The sequence below is a fragment of the Euleptes europaea genome, chromosome 14 (genome assembly GCF_029931775.1).
Source record: "Euleptes europaea isolate rEulEur1 chromosome 14, rEulEur1.hap1, whole genome shotgun sequence".
Lineage (NCBI taxonomy): Eukaryota > Metazoa > Chordata > Lepidosauria > Squamata > Sphaerodactylidae > Euleptes > Euleptes europaea.
This window is the reverse complement of record NC_079325.1, coordinates 45564022-45586036: the sequence shown is the minus strand read 5'-3', so window position 1 is coordinate 45586036 and position 22015 is coordinate 45564022. Positions and strand designations below refer to the sequence as shown.

Sequence of the window (22015 nt, the reverse complement as noted above, 5' to 3'; positions counted from 1 at the left end):
CCCCGCATTTCTAGTATTATGAGAGAAGAGAAAAGCTTCTCCCTGTCCAATCTCTCCATACCATGCATAATTGTATAGACCTCTATCATGTCTCTCCTTAACCGCCTTCTTTCCAAGATAAACAGCCCTAAGCATTTTAACCATTTCTCATAGGGCAGTTGCTGATCATTCTGGATGTTCTCCTCTGCACCTTCTCAAGCTCGGCAATATCCTTTTTTAGGTGTGGTGACCAGAACTGTACACAGTATCACCTGATCCTTTTAACTAGAGATGCCAGGAATTGAACCTGGGATCATGTCTGTGCAAAGCAGCTGATTTATCACTGACACAAGACCCCATCTACTTTTCTGTTCTTGCCATTTTGGCTACACCATTTTCAACGTTGTAAAATTATCATAATCTTCTGGGTCAGTGGGGAGTAATTTGACAGGGGAGGGTCATTCAGTGTTATGAACATAGGAAGATATAAAGCTGCCATATAGTGAGCCAGATCATCGGTCCATCTACTCAATGCTGTCTATTCTGGATGGTGGCTCATCTGAATCTTGGGCAAAGCAAGGTCTTTCCCAACACTTGCTACCTGAGATCCTTGAACTGGAGATGCCTACAAACATTGATGCCCAGAATGCATAGCCCATGCTGAAAAACCCACCATAGAATCATAGAGTTAGGATAACTAGGGTCATCTAGTCCAACCCCCTGCACAATGCAGGAAATTCACAACTACCTTCCCCCCACACTCCCAGTGACCCCTACTCCATGCCCACTGAGGAACTGCTCTGACTGTTAGAATGCTCTTCCTAATGTTTAGCCAAAAACTCTTTTAATTTAATTTCAGCCTGTTGGTTCTGGTCCGACCTTCTAGAGCAACAAAAAACAACTCTACACCATCCTCTATATGACAGTCCTTCAAGTGCTTGAAGATGGTTATCATATCCCCTCTCAGTCTTCTCTTCTTCAGGCTAAACATACCCAGCTCCTTCAACCTTTCATCATAGGACTTGGTCACCAGACCCTTCACCATCTTCATTGCCTTTCTCTGGACACATTCCAGCTTATCTACAACCTTCTTAAATTGTGGTGCCCAAAACTGAACACATGTTCTCCTCCACTGACCAACACATATTCTCCTCCACTGACCAGCATCAGATACTTGGGCTCGTAAGCTACAGAGCCCTGAGCATGTGGGACTGTCCCAATTGTGTGTGCTGAAACAGCAATATCAAATACCAAGCAAGCTGTCTGGATATTTCCTTAGGGCTGGATTCAGTGCTTCTGGCTGTTTCCAGCTCGATGGTCTTGTATTTTTAAAAGAGTAAAAATTGCACCAATAGTTGACTTCTCCAACTTTGGAAAAATTGAGCAAATTACATTCTGCTTGATGGGTAGGAATGAAGGATGGCTTAGGGCAGGGGTGTTGAATTCAATTGTTACAAGGGCCGGATATGAGATAAATGACACTTGGTCGGACCAGGCATGCCTCACCAGGCCAGATTGAGAGTGGAAGGGGTGCCTGCCTCGGCTGGCTCATGGGCTGAACAAGAGCTCTCAAGGAGCCAGATCCAACCCATGGGCCTTATGTTTGTCACTCTTGGTTTAGGATATATAAGCAGCTGCTCTTTGACCAGTACAATACGCTCTGTTTACCATTGACAGTCCCTGAATTCTGCTCCAAGTCATTAGGAAAGCACTGTTCCTATTTTCTCCCTATGTTTTGCTTTTGAGGGAAAGCTTGAGTAAATGTTGCCTGTGTAGATTGCTCGATTGCTGTTTTTCTGCTTCCCTTGTAGCTGAACTGGGGAGGATGCATCTTAACTCTAGTGCGTAGGTGTATGCATGCACACTAACATTAAGACAACATGGCAGTATGCAGCAAGCCATTTCAGTAAGTGCAGTTGGTGGGGCTATTTTGACCTATGGAGAAGTTGTTGAAGGACAACAGGCACGGAAATCAAATCAATTATCATTCGTTTGTAAGAGGAGGAAGGTCATAGCAATGGGAGATTTTAACTATCCTGATAGTGAGGGGTTCGGCTATTTTACAACCCCCTCTTACTAACAGGGAAGATCTTGTAGAGGAGGCTGAAGTAGCGGGAACCCTTGGTGTGAGGGAACATATCACCTTAGTGTTTACAATTGTCAGGAAGGGGATTATGGTGAAAAGTCAGGCATATAACCTGGATTTTAGAAAGCTAATTTTAGGAATCTGAGGCAAGCATTGGGTAGTATTCCATGGAGTTAAAAGCCTCAAGGAAAGGGGATTCAAAAGGGGTGAGGTTTTTTTTTTTTTTTTTTAAAGTGTGATACTGAAGACTTAGTCGCAATCCATTCCTACAAGGAAGGAGAATAGAAGTCATTATAGGAAACCAGCCTGGCTTCATAGGGGGCTTTTAAATCTGAAGTTGAACAGCGTTAAGAAAAAGAAGAGTTGTTTTTTATATGCCAACTTTCTCTACCGCTTAAGGAAGAATCAAACCGGCTTACAATCACCTTCTCTTCCCCTCCCCACAACAGACACCCCATGAGGTAGGTGGGGCTGAGAGAGTATAACTAGCCCAAGGTCACCCAGCTGGCTTCATGTGTAGCAGTGGGGAATCAAATCCTGTTCACCAGATTAGTGTCCACCACTCACGTGGACGAGTGGGGAATCAAACCTGGTTATCCAGATCAGTCCACCACTCCACCCACCACTCTTAACCACTACACCAGAGCATGGAGGGAAGGATGTATTGATAGGGACAAATACGTAAGGATAGCTAAGATTTGTAGGGAGGAAGTCAGGAGGGCTAAGGCCAAAATGAGCTTTGGTTGGTTGGGGGTGGGGAGATATCAATGGGAAGTGGTTTTTTATATTATGTTAGGAATAAGAAGGAAGAATACAGACACGATAGGTCCATTTAGGGGAGGTGATAAGCAAGTCTGAGCAAGTGATGAGCTTTTGAATTCTTATTTTGTTTCTCCCCTCCCATAAAAGAACTAGTATACAATGTGGAAGGGAGAGTGGGGATAATCAAACAGAGGGATTTTGATTTAGAATATAGTCTGGAAACATCTCTATTCTTTAAATCCCTACAAGTCCTCAGGAGTAGTTCAGCAGTGGAATTGACTGCCTAGGGAGGTGGGGAGCTTCCCCGGTCTGGCAGTCTTCAAGCAGCGGCTGGACGAACACTTGTCAGGGATGCTCTAGGCTGACCCTGAATTGAGCAGGGGATTGGACTAGATGGCCTGTATGGCCCCTTCCAACTCTATGATTCTATGACCTGATGAACTGCATATTAGAGTGCTGAAGTAGTTGGTGGGCATCATTTCAGAACGTCTCTCTTTAATTTTGGGGAAAAATTGAAAGACAGCGAAGGTACATGGGGACTGGGAAAAGGCTAATGTTGTACCTATTTTTAAGAATTGGAAAAAAAGATGATACAGGAAATTATCAGCCGGTTAGTTTGCCATTGATTCCAGGAAAGATTTTAGAACAGATTATGTGCAAACACTTGGAGAGACACGGTGTGCTTTTTAAATCTCGGCATGACTTTCTTAGGAATAAGTCATGTCAGATCAATCTGATTTCTCATTTCAATTGAGTTGCTAGTTTGGTGGATCCGAGGAATGCTGTGGATGTGGCCTATTTGGATTTTTGGTCAATCTTTTGACACGATGCCCCACAATGTTCTTGTTGAGAAGTTGGTGAGATATGGACTAGAAACCATGACTTTTAGGTGGATTAAGGCCTGGTTGGTAGATCATGCCCAAGGGTGATAGTTTGTGGCTCCCTACCAACCATCAATCAAGTGGGGTGCCATCAATCAAGTGGGGTGCCATCAATTAAGTGGGGTGCCTCAGGGTTCTGTTTTAGGCCCAGTGCTGTTTAACATCTTTATAAACGGTTTAGATGAGAAAGTTCAGAATGTGCTCATCGTGTGTTTGGTTATTACTGTGTTTTGTGGGATAGTTCATACCTTGCAGGATAGAAACAGTATGCAGCCAGACTTGGATTGGATGGAGGATTAGGCCCAGGAAAATAAAATGAAGTTTAATAGGGAGAAATGTCCACTGTTGCACTTGGGTAATAAAAATCAGGTACAACCTGTGAAAAGGACTGGGGGGTTCTAGTGGATCATAAACTTAATATGAGCAAGCAGTGCGATATAGGGATGTACATCTCAACAAAATCAGTATTTTGCAGATCCAGCTATCACAAAAAAATCTCAGTATTCCTGGTCATCTAGCTTCCAAATACCAGTTTGATATTTGGATACAGGTTTTTTTCAGGATTCCAATATTATTTGGCTCCAATATTCCCTTTGGGGAATCTTTCCGGAGGGCTGGAGGGACTTTTTTAAAAAAGCAAATTTTACCATAATTGCAGCAGAGCCGATGGTGTCTGTCTTTTAAATAACTCCCAAGTTTCAAGTGAACTGAACAAGAGGTCCAACTCTATGGTCCCCTGAACAAAGTGGCCCCAGCAATTCTCCATTGTTTCTTATGGGGGGATCCCATGCTTTCTTCAGAGCACAGAATAGCCAAAGACACAAGAGACAACAAAACAAGTCATGGCCAAAAGTCTCTCAGAGAAGGCTGAACCAACATGCCCCAAGAACCAATGCAGAACTGGGTGAATCCCGGCAGAAGCAGGGGGGACCATGTGGAAAACCTAACACAACAAATGTAGAACCTGAGAAACCCTCAATCTCAAACCTGAGAATCTACCAAGCCAGACAACAGGAATGTTGTTGAAAGCCCAACAAATGTAATAACAGAGAAAGTACAACCCAAGAATGAAAGCAATATAAAACCTTAGAATCACTCCAAATCCGACACAAACCAACTTGCACAAAGAACACAGTGTTGCAAGATCAACAAAACCAATTACGTAGGACACAACCAAAGCCTAACCAACATTTCAAGCTGATACTAAGCCCTGTGAAGACACAGAAACACAGTAAAATTAAGGGGGGGGGGAACCAGTCTTGGGAACCTTAAAATACTGGTTATTCCTGAATATTTCTGTGATTTTTCGGGACCCATTTTCCGGTATCCCCGAAAATGCTGGATACCATCAGGAGACTTGAATATATCTGGAAAATACCGATAAGGTATTTTTGGATATATATTCAGACCAGATATATCAAACACACATCCCTAGTGTGATTCAGAGATAAAAAAGATTAATGTGATTTTAAGATGCATTAGCAGAAGTGTAGTGTTGAGGTCATGTGAGGTATTGGTTTCACTGTACAAGGTTTTGGTTAGACCTTTCCTGGAGTTCTGTTTCAGTTTGGGGCACTGCAGTTTAGGAAGGATGTCAATAAGCTGGAAGGAATCCAGGGTAGGGCAATGAAGCTGTTGAGGGGTTTGCAGACCATGTCCTCTGAGGAGAGACTGAAGGAGTTGGGAATCTCTATGTTGGAGAAGAGATGCTTGAAGTGATATGATCACCACCTTCCAATACCTAAAAGGATGCCATGCAGAGGATAGGACAAGTAAGTTTTTAGTCATGTTGGATGACAGGACTCAGACTAATGGATATAAACCACAGCAAAGGAGGTTTTGTCTAAATTTGAGGAAGAACTTCCTGACAGTGAAGTGTGTTCGATACGGGAACAGTCTCCCTCATGAAGTGGTGGATTCTTCATCACTGGATGTTTTTAAATATCAATTGAATACCAACTTATTGGGGGTATTATAGTTGTAGTTCCTGCCTTGGCAGGTGGGTTGGATTAGATGACACTGGTGGACCTTTCAACTCTGAGATTATATCAAAATAAAGATTTTGTTTAATATACCCTTAAGCCCAAGCAAAAGCATTCTCCTGGCTTTTAAAGCAGTAGAATATAGAGTGTGGTAGGATAAAAGAAAGTACCATGCAGCTGGCAGACAAAAAGCCTTTAGTGATATGTAATAGGGGAGGGCCCTGACCTGGATGACCCGGGCTAGCCTGATCTCATCAGATCTCAGAAGCTAAGAAGGGTCAGTCCTGGTTAGTAATTGGATGGGAGACTACCAACGAATAACAGGGTCGCTATGCAGAGGAAGGCAATGGCAAACCACTTTTGTAAATCTCTTGCCTTGAAAACCCAATGGGGTTGCCATAATTTAGCTGTGACATGATGGCATTTTACACACACAATAGGGGAGGCCTTGGACAAGAGTTTTTGTACAGTAATGAAGAAGTAGTAGAAGAAGAAGAGTTGGTTTTTATTTGCCGACTTGTGGCTTTACCAGATAGTGCTCCCATTCAAACCGACCCTGGTTGCCAAAAGGGCTAGAAACTTGTTGTTGTTTTTTTAAGAGCAAAAGCTGATTCAGAATGCTGAATTCCATGCCCAGTTCTAAATTCTGCAGTGATCTTCAGGACACATATAGCCCTGCAGATATACAGGTATCTGCATACAGCTGCAGATACAGATATAGCCCTTTGATTGCTCAGAGACTTACAGCGCATTCCTGAGCTGGCAGCGGGTAGGGACGGCGGGGAGGAGGCACCACCACGGCGCCTTCTAAGCAGTTCCCTGCATGCCGAAAACATTTAAAAAGCTTTTTTGTGGCTTTTTAAATGGGGCTTTTTGCCCCATGGAGAATAGTGAAGCTATGCCTGCTAAATAGCAGGCTCAGCTAAAAAGCTGGCGCAGCAACGCCATTCTCAGCACTGGTGTCCAGGGCTGAAAGGGGACAGGAGGCCGATAACGGCAGCCCAACCCCCTGGAACGCCCCAAGAATGCCTCCCGGGACGCTAGGATACCCCCTGGAAAGCTGGTGCAGGACTTTACACTGTGGGAGGCTGGCTCTGGGGCCACTAACGGCAGTGTAAGTAGCCTGGATGCCGGCACAGCACCTTCCTGGCCTCCTAAGGGCTTTCACCCTTAAGGTCAGGAACGCTCTGCAATTCTCCAATGTAAGAAATAAGTCAATCCAGGGATGCTGCCTGCCCTGAAAGACACAGGATGCTGATACCAGAGAGAGATTGAATTCTGCTTTTGTGCTATCCGGAAGAACCTGCTGAGTGAGGTATCCCACCTCAGGAAATGTGAAAAGCCGAATCCATTACAAGCCCTTCAGAGAAAAACAAAGATGCTTCCACATCAATCTGGATAATTTTAGCCCTCTTCCACCGCACCACAGTCAATCTCGAATCAAGCAAGAGAATCTTTGCATTCCCTTTCTGTGCCTATTGTGCTAAGACATCCACCTTAGGCTGGAAATAAACATCCTGGTGCTGAAGGAAGAAATATCAAAAGACCAAGATTGTCACAAAGAGACTGAATGATGCCCATTTGCACTGATGGAAACACCTGGTCAGGCATGAAAACAAAGTATAATAAAATACATTTAACAGTCTTATAAATTACTAAGCTAGCTGGAAGATGTTACCCAGAGAATGCTATTTCGTAATATCCAGTATTTTAAGCACAGCCATAATGGGCACACAGGGTCTAAGCTTGGAAGATGTCCATAGTTTTCAATGACACACATATCCCCATTGCAGAACAAGTCTCCGTGACTTTCAGTGGTTGTGCATCCAAATGCAGATTCTGTCCTTCCTTTTCATATGGGTGTGTCTGAACCCCCAGCTACCTTGCCCAAGATTCTGCACACCCAGCCCCAACCCAAACCCTGCCAAGAGGAAAGAAAATTGGATAACACTGATCAGAAGGTGGGCTCACTGGTGGAATTGGACGTTCTACGTTTTCAAGTCTAACCTGCTGGACTATCAGGGAATCCCTCGGTGATCAAAGTTGTCACCCTGGATCAAAGAGTTCTGAATCTATCACCGCTCTGGAGAGATGGATTTGGACAGATGGAACTTTTGGTCTCTTCTCTAAAACCGCAACATGACTAACTCCTCGTGTGACAGAGCCAAGGGCCATACAGGCAGCAGCTCAAGAGGGCTAATGCTCACCTCACATCCCTTCATGCAGTAGATCAGTGCAGGATACGGGTACCACTTGAGCGCCGCTGTGCAGACGACATTCTAGAGGAGAGGGGGAAAGGAGAACGGAGACAGTGAGACAAAGAAATCAGTGTAGAGAAAAGTCATGTGGCGGGCTTCCTCCCCCCCCTGCCCCAGTTGCTCCGGATTCTGCTCTTTGGAAATGAAGTTTTGCTCCTAATACCTCCGGAGTTTTCAGGACCTGGCCCCTTTCCAAGTATTTACAAGAAGTGCTGGACCTGACGCTTGCAATAACAGAAAGCTTGAGATTAAAATAATATTTAAGGTTCTCTCCAAGCGTCGTGTTCAATATTTCACTCGTGACAAGGAGGACAGCCTTGACGGTGGAAATTTGATGGGGAGAAGGGAAGAAGAGATTTGGTAATGGCCTCCGGAGATTTCCGCATTGCTTTAAGGGCACAGCCTCTTCATAGCCGGGCCATCTTACCCATAATGCCCATGGAGATGACTGGGGCATACAGTTGGAGCTGGCCAGCTGGGATTTGTGGCAGGAAGAGAGAAGAAAGCCTTACAGACCACTTCAGTGAGATTTTTAAAAATCATCATATGGATTTTTTTCTCACCTTGAATTACAAACAAAGCAGTACTGTTCAAAAAACCAATAGAAGTTATTATTATTATTTTTTTAAAAAAATCTCCATTGGATGATGTAGATTTTCAAAGCAGTTTCTGCAGAATTCTACGGATTGTGAGGAGTGGGGTGGAAAATGAATAAAAAGATATTTTCAGCTGTGGCAAGTAATAGTGTAATCCTACACACTGTAACACCGTGCTGTGTCGATTGAAGTCAATGGGTTTAGCAGGGTGGAACTCTTTTTAGGATTGCCCTGTTTTTGACCCAGTTGAACAAGGGCTCTGTGAAAGTCAAATGCTTGCATGGAATACTTAATTTTTTAAAAGGCACTAAGTATGGTCCAGCGGAAGGGCCAGGTTTCAATGCTATGTTCATGCTTGTAATGATTAGGATTCTGTGTCAAATAGAGTTAATTAGGAGAAAAAATCCAGACCTAGGGCATATGCAATTCCTATCAGTTCATTCACAAATCACCTCCCCTAGGTTTTGTTGATGAACGCATTCAGATTCAGATTTATTAATACAGCATAAGCCAGTAAAAACACATGTGTCATTTATACAAAAGGTAAAAAATTTCAGCAGTTCAACAACAGCAACAAAATTCCTAATTAAAATTTCCAAATAATTTATAATAGACTAAAATTGACCAAATTATTATTTATCTATTTGCAATTGTACAATATCAGGGGTCAAACTTTATATGCTATTTCACAAAATCTGGCTACCTGTTTTGCTGATGAGCACATTTTAAAACCTTTGGCAAAAAAACAACAACAGTGTTGTGACGGTATATATGACGTCATTCAGATTCTTTTTTTCCCACTGTGTTTAATTAATACACGGATGCATCATTGCTCATTGGCAAAGCACCAGGATGTCAGAATCTCAGTATAATGTGCAGCACAATAGCTTTTTTTATCAGCTGTGAATGGGCAAAACAGGAACTCCAAAGGGAATAAAACTGCATTTTAATTTCCAAAGCTGGTAGCTGTGTAGGATTCCCAACTCCAGGTAGGGAAATTCCTGGAGATTTGAGGGCGGGGCCTGGGTAGGGTGGAGTTTGAGGAAGGGAGGGAGCTTGGTGGAAATATGATGCCATTTTCTCCAGGGGAATTGATCTCTATGGTCCAGATATTAGTCATACTTTTGGGAGGACTCCAGGACCTACCTGGAAGTCGGCAACCCTAAAGCTGTGTCAAACTGCCCATGTACAGGGCTATGTGCAGCAATGTGAAAATACAGTCTATTTCTGAAAGAGAAATGATGCATTAGGACAGGGGTGGGGAACCTTTTTCCTGCCATTGATATGTGATATCATATCAACGCATGCATTTCGCCGAACGTGCGTTCGATCCTGGCTGAATCCTGGCTGAAACAGGGAATAAAGGAGGCTAAAGCAACCATGCGTTTTCGCCCATAGACTGCTGTAGGGGTGTGCATTTGGACACACCTGAGCTGAAAATATACCCGAAAAGTATTTTATTGGTATTTTCTGGCATGTTCGGCAGCCCGAATATATCCGGGAATATTTCAGGAAACAAAAAAATGTTTGCAAAAAATCCCAGAAATATTCAGGATTTACCAGGAAGATCCAGTGTTTGCAGGCACCTGTGGATTGTTGTTTTGCCCCCCTTTTCTTGTTCTTTTCCCTTTTGTTCCTGTGTCTCAGGAGGTTTTTATGGGTTTGTCAGGATGCGTGTGTCAATTTCAAGAGCGTTCATCAGTTTCAAGAGGGTTCCCCCCCCCCTTCTTTGCCTGTGTCCCTTTCCTGGTTTTTACAGTGTTGGTTCTGTTTGGTTTGGCACATTGGCTTGTGGTTCTACTGGGATTACTGGGTGCTGCGGAAGTTCTGTTTGGCTTGTTGGTTCTTCCATGGGAGACATTTGACCAGTGATTGCTGCTTGCGATCATGGCTTTTGCCCTGGAAGCAGTTTGGAGATCCCCCCCCCCCCGCTCTCCAAAGGAAATAACGGAGGATGGCTGGGGGTGCCCTATTCAGGGGCCCATAGAATAGGACCCCTTGGTCCAAACTACTTGAAATTTGAGGGTTATTTAAAGGGCAGCTCCACTTCAATTTTGGTGCCTTTACTTTTAAAAATACTCTCTCAGCCATCTGAAAAGTTTCCCAATAGGGAATAATAGACTCAAAACATTCAGAAACCTGGGAGGGGGGAAACCCAAATCTGAATACCATACTGGTAGTTGGTATTCTGTCATATCGGGAATACCGACATTTTTCAGGCTCAATATACCCGCAGCTGAAAAATACCAAGCTTTTTTTTTGCACGCCCCTAGATTGCTGTTTCATCTTTTACCAGATTCTTATTTCCAAAGGAACCTGCATCCTTCTCTGCTCCAAATGGTAACATTTTCATCCTCTGAAATCTCTGAAACATAAGGGCTGTCACAGACAATTGATATTACCTATTTATTTTAAGGAAAGCAAGCCCTCTTTTCTTCTGAGATTTTATCTCTTTTATCTGATTTTGTATCCTGGACCTCTTCCCACCCCATATAAATTTATCAAAAAATAGATTGTACTTTCTCCAGTAGTGTTTAAGGAATGCCAAGGGGGGGGGGAAATCGGGCAAGATTTTCATTTTCTAACAGTAAGAGCGGTTCCTTAGTGGAACAGGCTTCCTCTGGAGGTGGTAGGCTCTCCTTCCCTGGAGGTTTTTAAGAAGAGATTAGATGGCCATCTGTCAGCAATGCTGATTCTGTGACCTTAGGCAGATGATGAGAGGGAGGGCATCTTGGCCATCTTCTGGTCACTAGGGGTGTGGAGGGGGGAGGTAGTTGTGAATTTCCTGCATTGTGCAGGGGTTGGACTTGATGGCCCTGGTGGTCCCTTCCAACTCTATGATTCTATGATTCTATGATTTTGATAGCAGCTATCCTGCCCAGTCAAGGCTGACCATTTTTTAAATAAAACTTCCATTTCTGTTACTGAGGGATCCAAATTAGTTGGTATTAATTAATCATTATTTTTAGATAAGTGGATACCAAAATTTCTTATATTTTTGTTCTTTCAGGAAGAGCCCAGTAATCAAATCTGTTTCTTCCTCTGTAACATTAAATAGAACTGACTTTCCCACCTAAATTTATTTTATAACCCAGGTCTATACCAAATTCTTTAATTACTTTCAATAAAAGATCAGTTGATTTTTTAGGGTTCTTCATGGTAAGAACCCTACACACTGTCTGCCTAGAAGAGTAATTTGGTTACTCTGATCTCCAGTAGTTTCTATCACAGTCCAGAAAAAACCACAGAGCTCACTTGGAGGCATGCTGCGCAAAACCCTAAAAACAACTCCCCCTTTCTTCCTGTATTTGTCGTTGACCAAACTGTCAAACTTGTCATGCTGGAATTTTCCATCTGTCTGACAAACCAAAATGGTAGGCTGGAATGTGAGGTATGCTCATGTATAAATGACTAAACTAAGGCTATTGTATTTTGGTCACATCATGAGACGACAAGAGTCACTGGAAAAGACAGTCATGCTAGGAAAAGTCGAGAACAGCAGGAAAAGAGGAAGACCCAACAAGAGATGGATGGAATAAATAAAGGAAGCCATGGCCCTCAATTTGCAAGATCTGAGCAAGGCTGCCAAAGATAGGACATTTTGGAGGACTTTGAGTGGGAAGCAACTTGATGGCACCATGAGTCAGAAGCGACTTGATGGCACTTAGCACACACATGTATATCCCACCTATGTGCCATAGAAATTGATTCACAAAAGCTTGTGTTGGAATACATAGGCCATTTATGCTTGGCAATTAGCAGAGCGTTCCAGACTGAAAAGCCTTGCATATTCAGGGTTAAGAAAGCCGGAAGAATACTAATTTGACTCTTAATATGGGAAAGGGGGGGTAGAAGAAAAATAATATCAACTTAATTTTTTACTTGGGGGTATATGAAGTTTTTTAAGATCTAATCCATTTTCTATGACAGAGAGGAGTGACTGGAGAAAATTATGTAAATGAGATTTGTTATGTCTGTTTTTATTTTTAAAATGATTTTTTCTTTTTATTCTCTCTTTATTATTAATATTATATTATTATTGCTTATCTTCATGCTGAACCATCATTCAGGAAGTGACTGCGAAGCCAGCACATACCTGCTTTGCATTTCTTAAGAGCCCCTTTAATGTGACCTTTTGTATTTGCTCCGCCCCCGCACTGAAGCATTTACTGAAGGAATCATGAAAAATCACAAACCCGGCTTAGATATGCAAACGACCATTGCCAATGACTATGCAAACGAAGGATAAAAGGAGCAGGTGAGTGAGTGTGTGTGTGTGTGTGTGTGTGTGTGTGTGTGTGTAGAATTTCTCCTTTTGCATCGGGACCATGAAGAGGCATTTCAAAGGTCGCATTTAAAAAAAGAGCTTTGAGCGAGCATCAAAATTGACCCTGGATAAATGGCCATAGTTAACCTTTAAGGTATTACTGGACTCCTGTATAATTTTACTACTACAACAGACTAACATGGCAAATCTGATGGGACTTCTTCAGAGGATTGTTGTGACGCCAAAACCCTTCTGAGGGATGGCAAGATATAGACATAAGAACTAAGTGCTTATCTACACATTACAAACTCCTCGTGTTTGTTAGAAAAGAACTCAAGGACTTTGCACCAGATGTGTGATGGGATTTTTCTGCCTCCCACAAACACCACGTCTTTTCCACTTGCAACCAGAACAGGTAGCCTCTTCCCACAGCTGTTTTCACATTTGGACATCTCCTGGTGGAGCTGCTGTCGTCTCCATTATTAAAATTAAGCGACTTACTTAAATTGCTATACATAAGTTTTTCAACAGAGCCCATGGCAGCTCTGCAGGAATGGAAAAAACAGCAATGGAAAAACAGTGGTGGGGAGAAGCGACTGCTGCTTTCTCCCGTCCTGTTTTGGTTGCAAACAGAAAAGTCACAGTCTGCGTGTGTGTGGGGGGGTGGGGGGAAAGAAAACTCCCATCACACCCCGATATAAAGTCCTTGTGTTCTTCTCCAACAAACATGTGAACTTTGTAATGCGTAGATAAGCCCTAAGAAATAATAAGATTCTTCTCTGTTAAGACCATGGGACTATTTTGCGGCTGTTCTTTTGACTCTGTCATGGGCACCCAAAGGGCATTTCAACCGGTGATCTAAAAATCTGTAAAACTGTCAAAGTATCAAAGACGCTCCTTTAGCTTTTCTCTCTCCTTCCTTTAGTCATGTGACAGAATGAAAAGAATGCCTGCCTGAAGAAAATAACATTGGTCATTTCCTTGGAGGTAGGCATGAGTTTTCCATCAATTAGAGATGACTTCGCTGCCAGCCCTTGCAAATCCCAGGACTTCCCATTCCTCTGTTAACCTGATTCTTCCCTCTCCCCTGAGCTCAGCCTGGGTGTAATCCCCACACATAAGGCAGAGCGCAGGACACCCAAGCTTGGTTTGTCTCACAGCCAATTACCAAGCAGCGTGTAAAGAGGCAGAGATTCAAATGCTTCCTGCTTCCTTTGTCCGCTTTCTGAGCAGAAGAAAGGCTTTTCAAAAACAAGGTTTGGATCCCTCCCCCTTTCAGATAGCTCCGTTTTTTTGTTCTTAAAATGCTTTTTTATGCAGCAATTGGTTTTTAGGGGGAGGAATTTTCTTTCACAGTAAGCTCCACAAAGTAAACCAATTACAAAGCAGCATTTAAAGGGGTGGAAACTTGTTTAAAGTTGGAGACTGCTGGTGCATAGATTCCCAACAGGAAAGTGTGGGTCCAGCAAGCAACGAACCTCAGGTAAAACTCCCATGCATAAACGACCATTGTTCCTTCTAGTTTGTTTGGCAATGCTCCTGCTGAGGCATTGGAAGAGTGGGAATCCAGAGAAATCTTGTTTGGTATTTCTTCCTATCCATAAAAGTATATCCCAGCTTGTGTGTGTGTAAAGTGCCATCAAGTCGCAGCTGACTTATGGCGATCCCTTTTGGGATTTTCATGGCAAGAGACTAACAGAGGTGGTTTGCCAGTGCCTTCCTCTGTGCAGCAACCGTGGTATTCCTTGGTAGTTTCCCTCCCAAATACTAACCAGGGCCGACCCTGCTTAGCTTCTGAGATCTGACGAGATCAGGCTAGCCTGGCCATCCAGGTCAGGGCATATCCCAGCTTAACTAGAACCAAACCAAGGTTAAAGATTTGGCCAACTGGAGTGACTATTTCCCAACCCCGCATTTCGGTGCCCTCCTTCTGAAATTAGTAGTTCTGCCAAAGTTCTGCTTCCATACTGGGAGCAGTCGCTGAATTGTTCTCTTAGGCAAATTACCCCACAACACAACCACAGCATTTCTTTAGCATGTGCTGAAATGTCCCAGGCTGTCGCAAGAAGCGGAGGAGGGCTTCACATACAAAATACATGGAGCGCCGTACCCTTTCCCCCTGCTGATTTGAGGACTAATTTAACCTGTCTGCAGGGGAACCTTGGTGTGTTTTTACAGTTTCTGTCATTGGAGGCTTACCTGGCATGTGCTAGCAAAAGGACTTTTATACTATCTGCACAGGGCTGTTTATCTTTCCGATGCGCTAGGATTTTCCACTATTACTCAAGCCAGATTGCTCCACCTGTCTTGCAACAGGACTGGTCTGTGTGCAAAGGAAAAGGAAAGGAATAAGGGTGAAACTGGTCCGGGCTGGAGAAGGGATTTAGGCTGTTTATCCCATGAGTGAGGGAGACCACAAGGCCCAGAGGCCTCATGGCAGTGTCAAGAATGCTACCGATGAGGACTTGACAGCTCTCTGGAAATTTCAAGGTCAACGCCGCAACCAGGTCCACTACCAGGAAGGCAATTTTTTCGTGGGCTCTATTTACTGAAAGTAAATATGGAAAAATAAATAGAAGACTTTTAAAAAACAAAATGTCAAAATAAACAAGACTGGCATGTTATAAAAGAGACTTAAAAAAATGTCAAATTTTAAATTTAAAACAAAATGTCAAAATAAACAAGTTTGGCATGGTATAAAAGTTTTTCTCCCTCTCCTATAATACTAGAACGCGAGGTCATCTGCTGAAGCTGGAGGGTGAGAGACTCAAAACAGATCAAATGAAGTATTTCTTCACACAACACATAGTTAAATTGTGGAACTCCCTGCTCCAGGATGTGGTGATGGCTGCCAACTTGGAAGGCTTTAAGAGTGAACATGTTCATGGAAGAGAGGGATATTCATGGCTACTAGTCAAAATGGATGCTAGTCATGATGCATACCTATTCTCTCGAGGATCAGAGGAGCATGGCTCAGTGATGGAGCACCTCCTTTGCAGTGTGGGGTCCTGGATTTAATCCCTGGTGTCTCCAGCTAAATGCCTTTCCCTGCCTGGTACTTGGGAGTCAGAGTAGACGACAGCAGGCTAGAAGCTCGGGTTTGAGTCAACTAGAAGGCATCTTCCTATGTTGTTGCAGGACTGGGTCAAGGTATTTTGTCACCCCAAGGAAGATATAATTTCCATCCTTCCTTCATAAATGGTACCACATGGGTTCGTGGAAAATAACCTACAGTTTCCTGGGATATAATGCTGTTTTTTCTTTCTTTAACTTTAGCTATATGATATTATTAATTCATGGCAAGGGATTGAATGGGTGTTATAAACACCTTCCTTATAAACAAAAATTAGTTTTGCAACACTTCAAAGATTGAATGTAGCATACAGAATTCCTGGATTCAAATCGAACAGAAGATGTCATTGTATTCACCAGAGTTGTTGTGAATGGCTTAGAGTTGTTGTGAATGGTCACCGTGCCAATCTTGTACTCCCGAGTTTTGCAAAGAAATCTCTCAGAGTGAATTTACTGCATTCTGTGACTTTTTAACCACACTGTTCACAATTTCCCTGCCTTTATATATCCATTTCTGCTGCATGAGGATTCAAGGCACCTAATGAAATAAGCTCTATGAAAGTGTGTACCACAATTAACCTGTTCATTTTTAAGGTGGCACAACATTCCTTTCTCGGTTTGCTCTAATAGATCCACATTCCCTCTGGAATATGTCTCTGGAATTAATGACTTCATTTGCACTAGGGCTGCTACCTTGGCTCTTTTCTTCAACAAGAGCAAAAAGGGGAGTGGGAGTGACATTGCGATGTCGCTTCCAGTTATCTCTAGAAGTGATCTCACAACACTGTAGGAATTCCCTGATTTCTATGGTAAAAAACCATTTGGGCCACATACAATTGGATGAGATTAATGATTGTCTTAGTATAAGTATTTCATACAGAATTATGTTGTTCTGGAATTCATATTATATGTAATTAGATAGAATTATTGGTGGTGTTTTGTAACTATAAGCTGTGATTGTTATGTTTTATTTATTTATTTTGTTCGTAGATTTGCCCTCCCACAGAAGTCCTCTCTTTCATTCCCCATCTCACATGAACACATGAATCAGACCCTTGGTCCATCAAAGTCAGTATTGTCTACTCAGACTGGCAGCAGCTCTCCAAGTTCTTAGATAGAGGTCTTTCACATCACCTACTTGCCTGGTTCCTTTAACTGGAGATGCAAGGGGTTGAACCTGAACCTCCCCTAAGAGGTCTCGGAACACAGAGGACATTTTCTCTGCATTTTCTCTGTTCATGGAACATTGTGGATTGTGTGAGTGGATTTGTGCAACATGGTAGAATGTGAGGGACAGTGAGTCTATCTGTAGTATTTGAAGAGGTAGTTGGGACTGAGAGAGTTCATGTCAGGCCTTTGCCTTTTAGCTGAAGCAAAGGCTCTTGACATGAGCCAGGCCAGGTTCTGGCCACACGTCAAGTCCTTGGTTCTCATGCCTTTGAATGTCTGTGTACAGTTTCGCTCATCCTGTTTTCTGCAGCTGTGGGAGTGTGTGGTCTATCTTCCTGGGAACAGCTTATCTCGGGGAGAACTGTGACCGGCCCAAGGCCACCCAGCAGGTTTCATGTGAAGGAGCAGTGAATCAAACCCAGTTCACCAGATTAGAGCCAGCTGCTCATGTGGAGGAGTGGGGAATCAAACTGGGTTCTCCAGATTTGAGTCCACCGCTCCTAACCACTACACCATGCTGGCTAGAAGAATTTAGATGCAGATGATCAAGACACAGTGCAGGATCTCCAAACATTTCCAGCTTTATGAATATACACTTCCTAGAGGGCAATTTAAAGTGCATGGTGTTTAGGAAGTAGGAGACCACCCCCATGGACGCACAACTTCACTGAGCGTGGATGATTCAAAGCCTAAATTGCCTCCTGAGCTGTTGTAAGGATCACACAGATGTGAGACTTTGAAAAACTTTGTGCCCTGAAATCAAAACCGTCGCTACTGTTGTTATGTAGCCAAAGAGATATTAATAATAACTACTGAATAACATTTATTCAGCAACATAGTAATAATAGCAACTGCAAAGCCAAGCGTAAGAGTTGGCAAACCTCCTGGGAGCAAAAACTTGGTCCAAATTCAAGCAACCTGTTTCTAATTCAAAGGAAGGGAGGATTTTGCAAAGTGGTAAAAGGTAGCGTAAAAGCCGAAGGGCAGTGTCGTGTGTAACACTCAGCGAGCGGCCTAGGAAGAGAATCCTAGCTGCTGGGTGAGGAGAGTACAAAGACTTCCACCCATTTCTGGCTGCTGATGCTCCACAGCAGGCTGAAAGATGTTCAGATCCCTGTTGGGTACCTGGACTCTACCTGCTCCCTGGCACATTTTAGCTGCTTCGAAATTTATCGTCTTGAATATCCGAACATGTATTGTTCAGCTGCCCATTTTATCATGGGGCCCGTATTAGGCTTATTGCTCCCCTGATCAGAGGATTCTCAGACAAGTCGGTTGAGTTCCTGTCTAAGCAGCTTCTGATGGGGGAGTTTCTTCATCTTTCGCTCCCCACTGCCAAATTTTGTGCCATCGCAATTAAAATACGCAAAAATAGGGTGGGAAAAAACCTGTTAAATTATTTTATACTTTTAGTAATGTTAAGATGGTGAGCCTACTTTTGTGTTGTGCACTAATATTTTATATTTTATCAATACCAGATTTTTATCCATTTTTGTAATTTGTATCAGTTTTACAGTTTTATTAAGTTAGATAATTTGATGTACTAACTTCTGGCTGGTCAAATAGACCATATCAACAAACTTGACTTGACTTGATGTCTTGAATATCTCCCTTATGGTTGTCCCTGCCATTCTCTATGTTACATGTGTGCCTGGGATGTCTCCCAGATGTAGTCATAAATGCAGCCGCCCCCATCTTAAATATCTCCCTTATGGCTGTCCCTGCATATATTCTCTCTGATCTACTAAGGGAGATCTACTTCTGCATCCCAGTGCGTTGGGGACTATGTTCCCTGCACAGAGGTTGGGGGAGGCAGAGAAGGCAGAGAAGATGGCGTTTTCGCCTGAAGTGGGATCCCCATGGCCTGTTTGGTGAAAATGGCGTGGAAGGGAAGGCTGAAGCTCTTCCTTCCCCCCCTTGCAGTGCTTGGAGCTGAACCTAGTGAGGGACCACTCTTCAAGGTGAATCCCCTGATGGTACATAGGTCTGCAAGTTGGGTCAGGAGACCCTCCAACCTTAGCTGTATCTTGTGTCTCCTATAGGTAAATCCCCAGCCTTCACCACACACTGTTTTCATGTCCTCAAACTACTTCTGGATGTTTCCCTTGGCACATCACATGGCCACTACATGAACTTTTGCAATACAACCAATATCTGCCCCACGGGGCAGTTGGAAGGCATGAGGGGAAAAGGCTAAAGCTGCTTTCCTTTGCACCCTGTGACCAGGGGAGGGGCTATGGCTCAGTGGGAAAGCATCTGTTTGGCATGGATAAGGTCCCAGGTTCAATCTTTGGCATCTCCAGTTAAAGGGACTAGGCAAGTAGGTGATGTGAAAGACCTCTGCCTGAGACCCTGGAGAGCTTAGAGGAGGGGCTGTGGCTCAGTGGTAGAGCATCTGCTTGGCATGCAGAAGATCCCAGATTCAACCCCCAACATCTCCAGTTAAAGGCACTATTCAAGTGGGTGATGTGAAAAATCTCTGCCTGAGACCCTGACAGCCGCTGCCAGTCTGAGTAGACAATACTGACTTCGATGGACCAAGGGTCTGATTCAGTATAAGGCAGCTTCATGTGTTCATAAGCAGAAAAAGGGTCTGCCCGCACAAAACTCCCACTGCACAGGTGATACAAAGTTCTTGTCCATGTGTAGTGAGCTCTCAGGACACTTGTTCACAATGATCAAGTGGGTTGCCATGTCGAACTGAACTAACTGCGTAAATGAAGTTAAATTCATTGAGGGCACAGACAGGAGATGGAGGAGGGAAGAAGCAGTAGCCAGACGGGAAAAGGGGATAGTGAGCAGAACTGAAATAATGCATATTTTCCAATAGTTTGCTTTAGGGATGACTGAATATTCCGTGTTCTGTTACTTTTTACATTTGTGCATATTTTTTGTCAGCAGTTCCAGTTGTCACTCTTGGTTCCTTGGTTTTATTTGTATGGTATATGTTTCTTAATATGCAGTCTATATGGTCTTTATATTACAATCCACGTCATGGATGTTTACAATACACACATCACAAATAACGCTGATTTACTGATGCAGAAACAATTTAGAAAAATTACATGTGCAGAAGCACAAAACCGCACAATTTTTAAAAAATCCCTCCGTTTGCACCAGGGAGAACTGAAACGGGGACTCTTGAGCCAAAACAGCAAGTACGAAAAATTCAAAATGATCCTTACATTTAGTTATCTGCGTAGGACCTGCTACTTTCGAGAGTATCAAAATGAGCAAGTCTTTGTGGCAGCCCTCATCTGATCGCAAATTTCTGCAGATCTGTCCTTGTTACTCACACTTTGTGTATATTTGTGTGTGTGTGTGTGTGTCCCCTGCTACATATTCCTGGAACACATCATCTTCCCCTCTGGCCACCCCCAACGCTGCCTGCCATTCTCTTTTACTACCAAGTTATTTCCCCCCTGGCTACCTAATGAGCCCTCCAGGGATACGCAGGTATAAAACCCATTACAGCTCCCTCCAAGAAACGGCATCAATAAAGGAGGACGACATGGGGGAGGCCAAGCCTTGCTCTTTCAAGCTGGGGTTTTTATTTCACAGTGAATTATAAAAACACTTGAAAGCCTACAGTTCAGGAAAGAGAGGGTGAGAAACAGCCCCTAATATAGAGATAAGGGAGGTTTTTTTATGTGCTGGTTTGGGCTTGGCTAAGAAGTGAGTGGAGACAAGCTAAGAGTGACAGAGGGGCCTAGAAAGAGGGGAGGAGAGGGTGTTATTCTTGCAGGCCACTGATATTCTTCCCTCCCCGCAACTTTGTTCTCTCCCCAAAAGTTGCCCCAATGGCTATGGTTTATGAACATTCCAGATGTAAGTCAGGGGTTGGGTGCTTATACCCGCCCCCCCACTCAGCAGGCAGATCAGCGGCAAAACATCTCAGACAAACCCAGCAGCCCAAAGAAAGGCCACAGTTAGGGTAGCCAACCTCCAGGTACTAGCTGAAGATCTCTTGCTATTACAAATCAAATTTAGTATATGGTCATAGACCATCAAATAAAATAGGATTGCAGAATTACTTGATAAATAGTTAAACACGTAGAGAAAAAGTGGCTAAAATTACAGTGCTTACAATGACACGAACATTACAAAAATAATCCAGTCATATATATTCATAAGATTAGTTATAAAACTAGTCTGAAAGGTTCTGGAAAATAAAGATCTCATGCTTCCTCAGCTATTGCATAGATTTCATCCAGCTCTGCCTTATTTTAATTGCTACCAAAGCAAATCTGGCAACTCTATTAGTTAAATTATCTATTGTATCCAATAATAAAAGCTGAAGACGTTTTTTCCTCAAGAAACTAGGACAATCTACAAGTAGGCTGGCAGATCAGTAGCAAAACATCTCTGACAAACCCAGCAACCCAAAGAAAGGCTAGAGGGCCACAGTTAGGTAGCCGACCTCCCGGTACTAGCTGGAGATCTCTTGCTATTACAACAGATCTCCAGCTGATAGAGATCAGCTGCCCTGGAGAGAATGGCTGCTTTGGCAATCAGACTCTATGGCATTGGTCCCTCCCCAAACCCTGCCCTCCTCTGGCTCCACCCCAAAAATCTCCAGGCATTTCCCAACCAGGAGCTGGCAACCCTAGCCACAGTGCAGGAGAAGGAATAGTAGGGGACTGGTGAATCAAGCACCCCAAGCTCTCGATTGAAGGTAGGTTTGATATATTATTAAGATCAACTTTATCCTACATCAGACTCAGAGTGGGGTACCTGGGGGCCACACTGTTTAATCCTCAGGACAAACCTGTAAACAGGGTTGCCAACCTTCAGGTGGCTGGAGATCTCCTGCTATTACAAATGATCTCCAGCTGATAGAGATCAGTTCCCCTGCAGAAAATGGCCACTTTAGCCATTGGACTCTATGGCATTGAAGTCCCTCCCCAAACCACGCCCTCCTCAGGCTCTGCCCCAAAAACGTCCCAATGATGGTGAAGAGGA

General features: G+C 43.4%; 1 protein-coding gene across 1 annotated transcript in view; it reads right to left on the bottom strand.

Moving 5' to 3' along the window:
- PAPPA (pappalysin 1) overlaps positions 1 to 22015 on the bottom strand; it is a 328178-nt gene that overhangs the window by 36154 nt on the left and 270009 nt on the right. The window contains exon 20 of the mRNA XM_056860765.1: positions 7898 to 7969. Within this exon, the coding sequence (XP_056716743.1) occupies positions 7898 to 7969 (72 nt within the window). The remainder of the gene's footprint in view (positions 1 to 7897; positions 7970 to 22015) is intronic.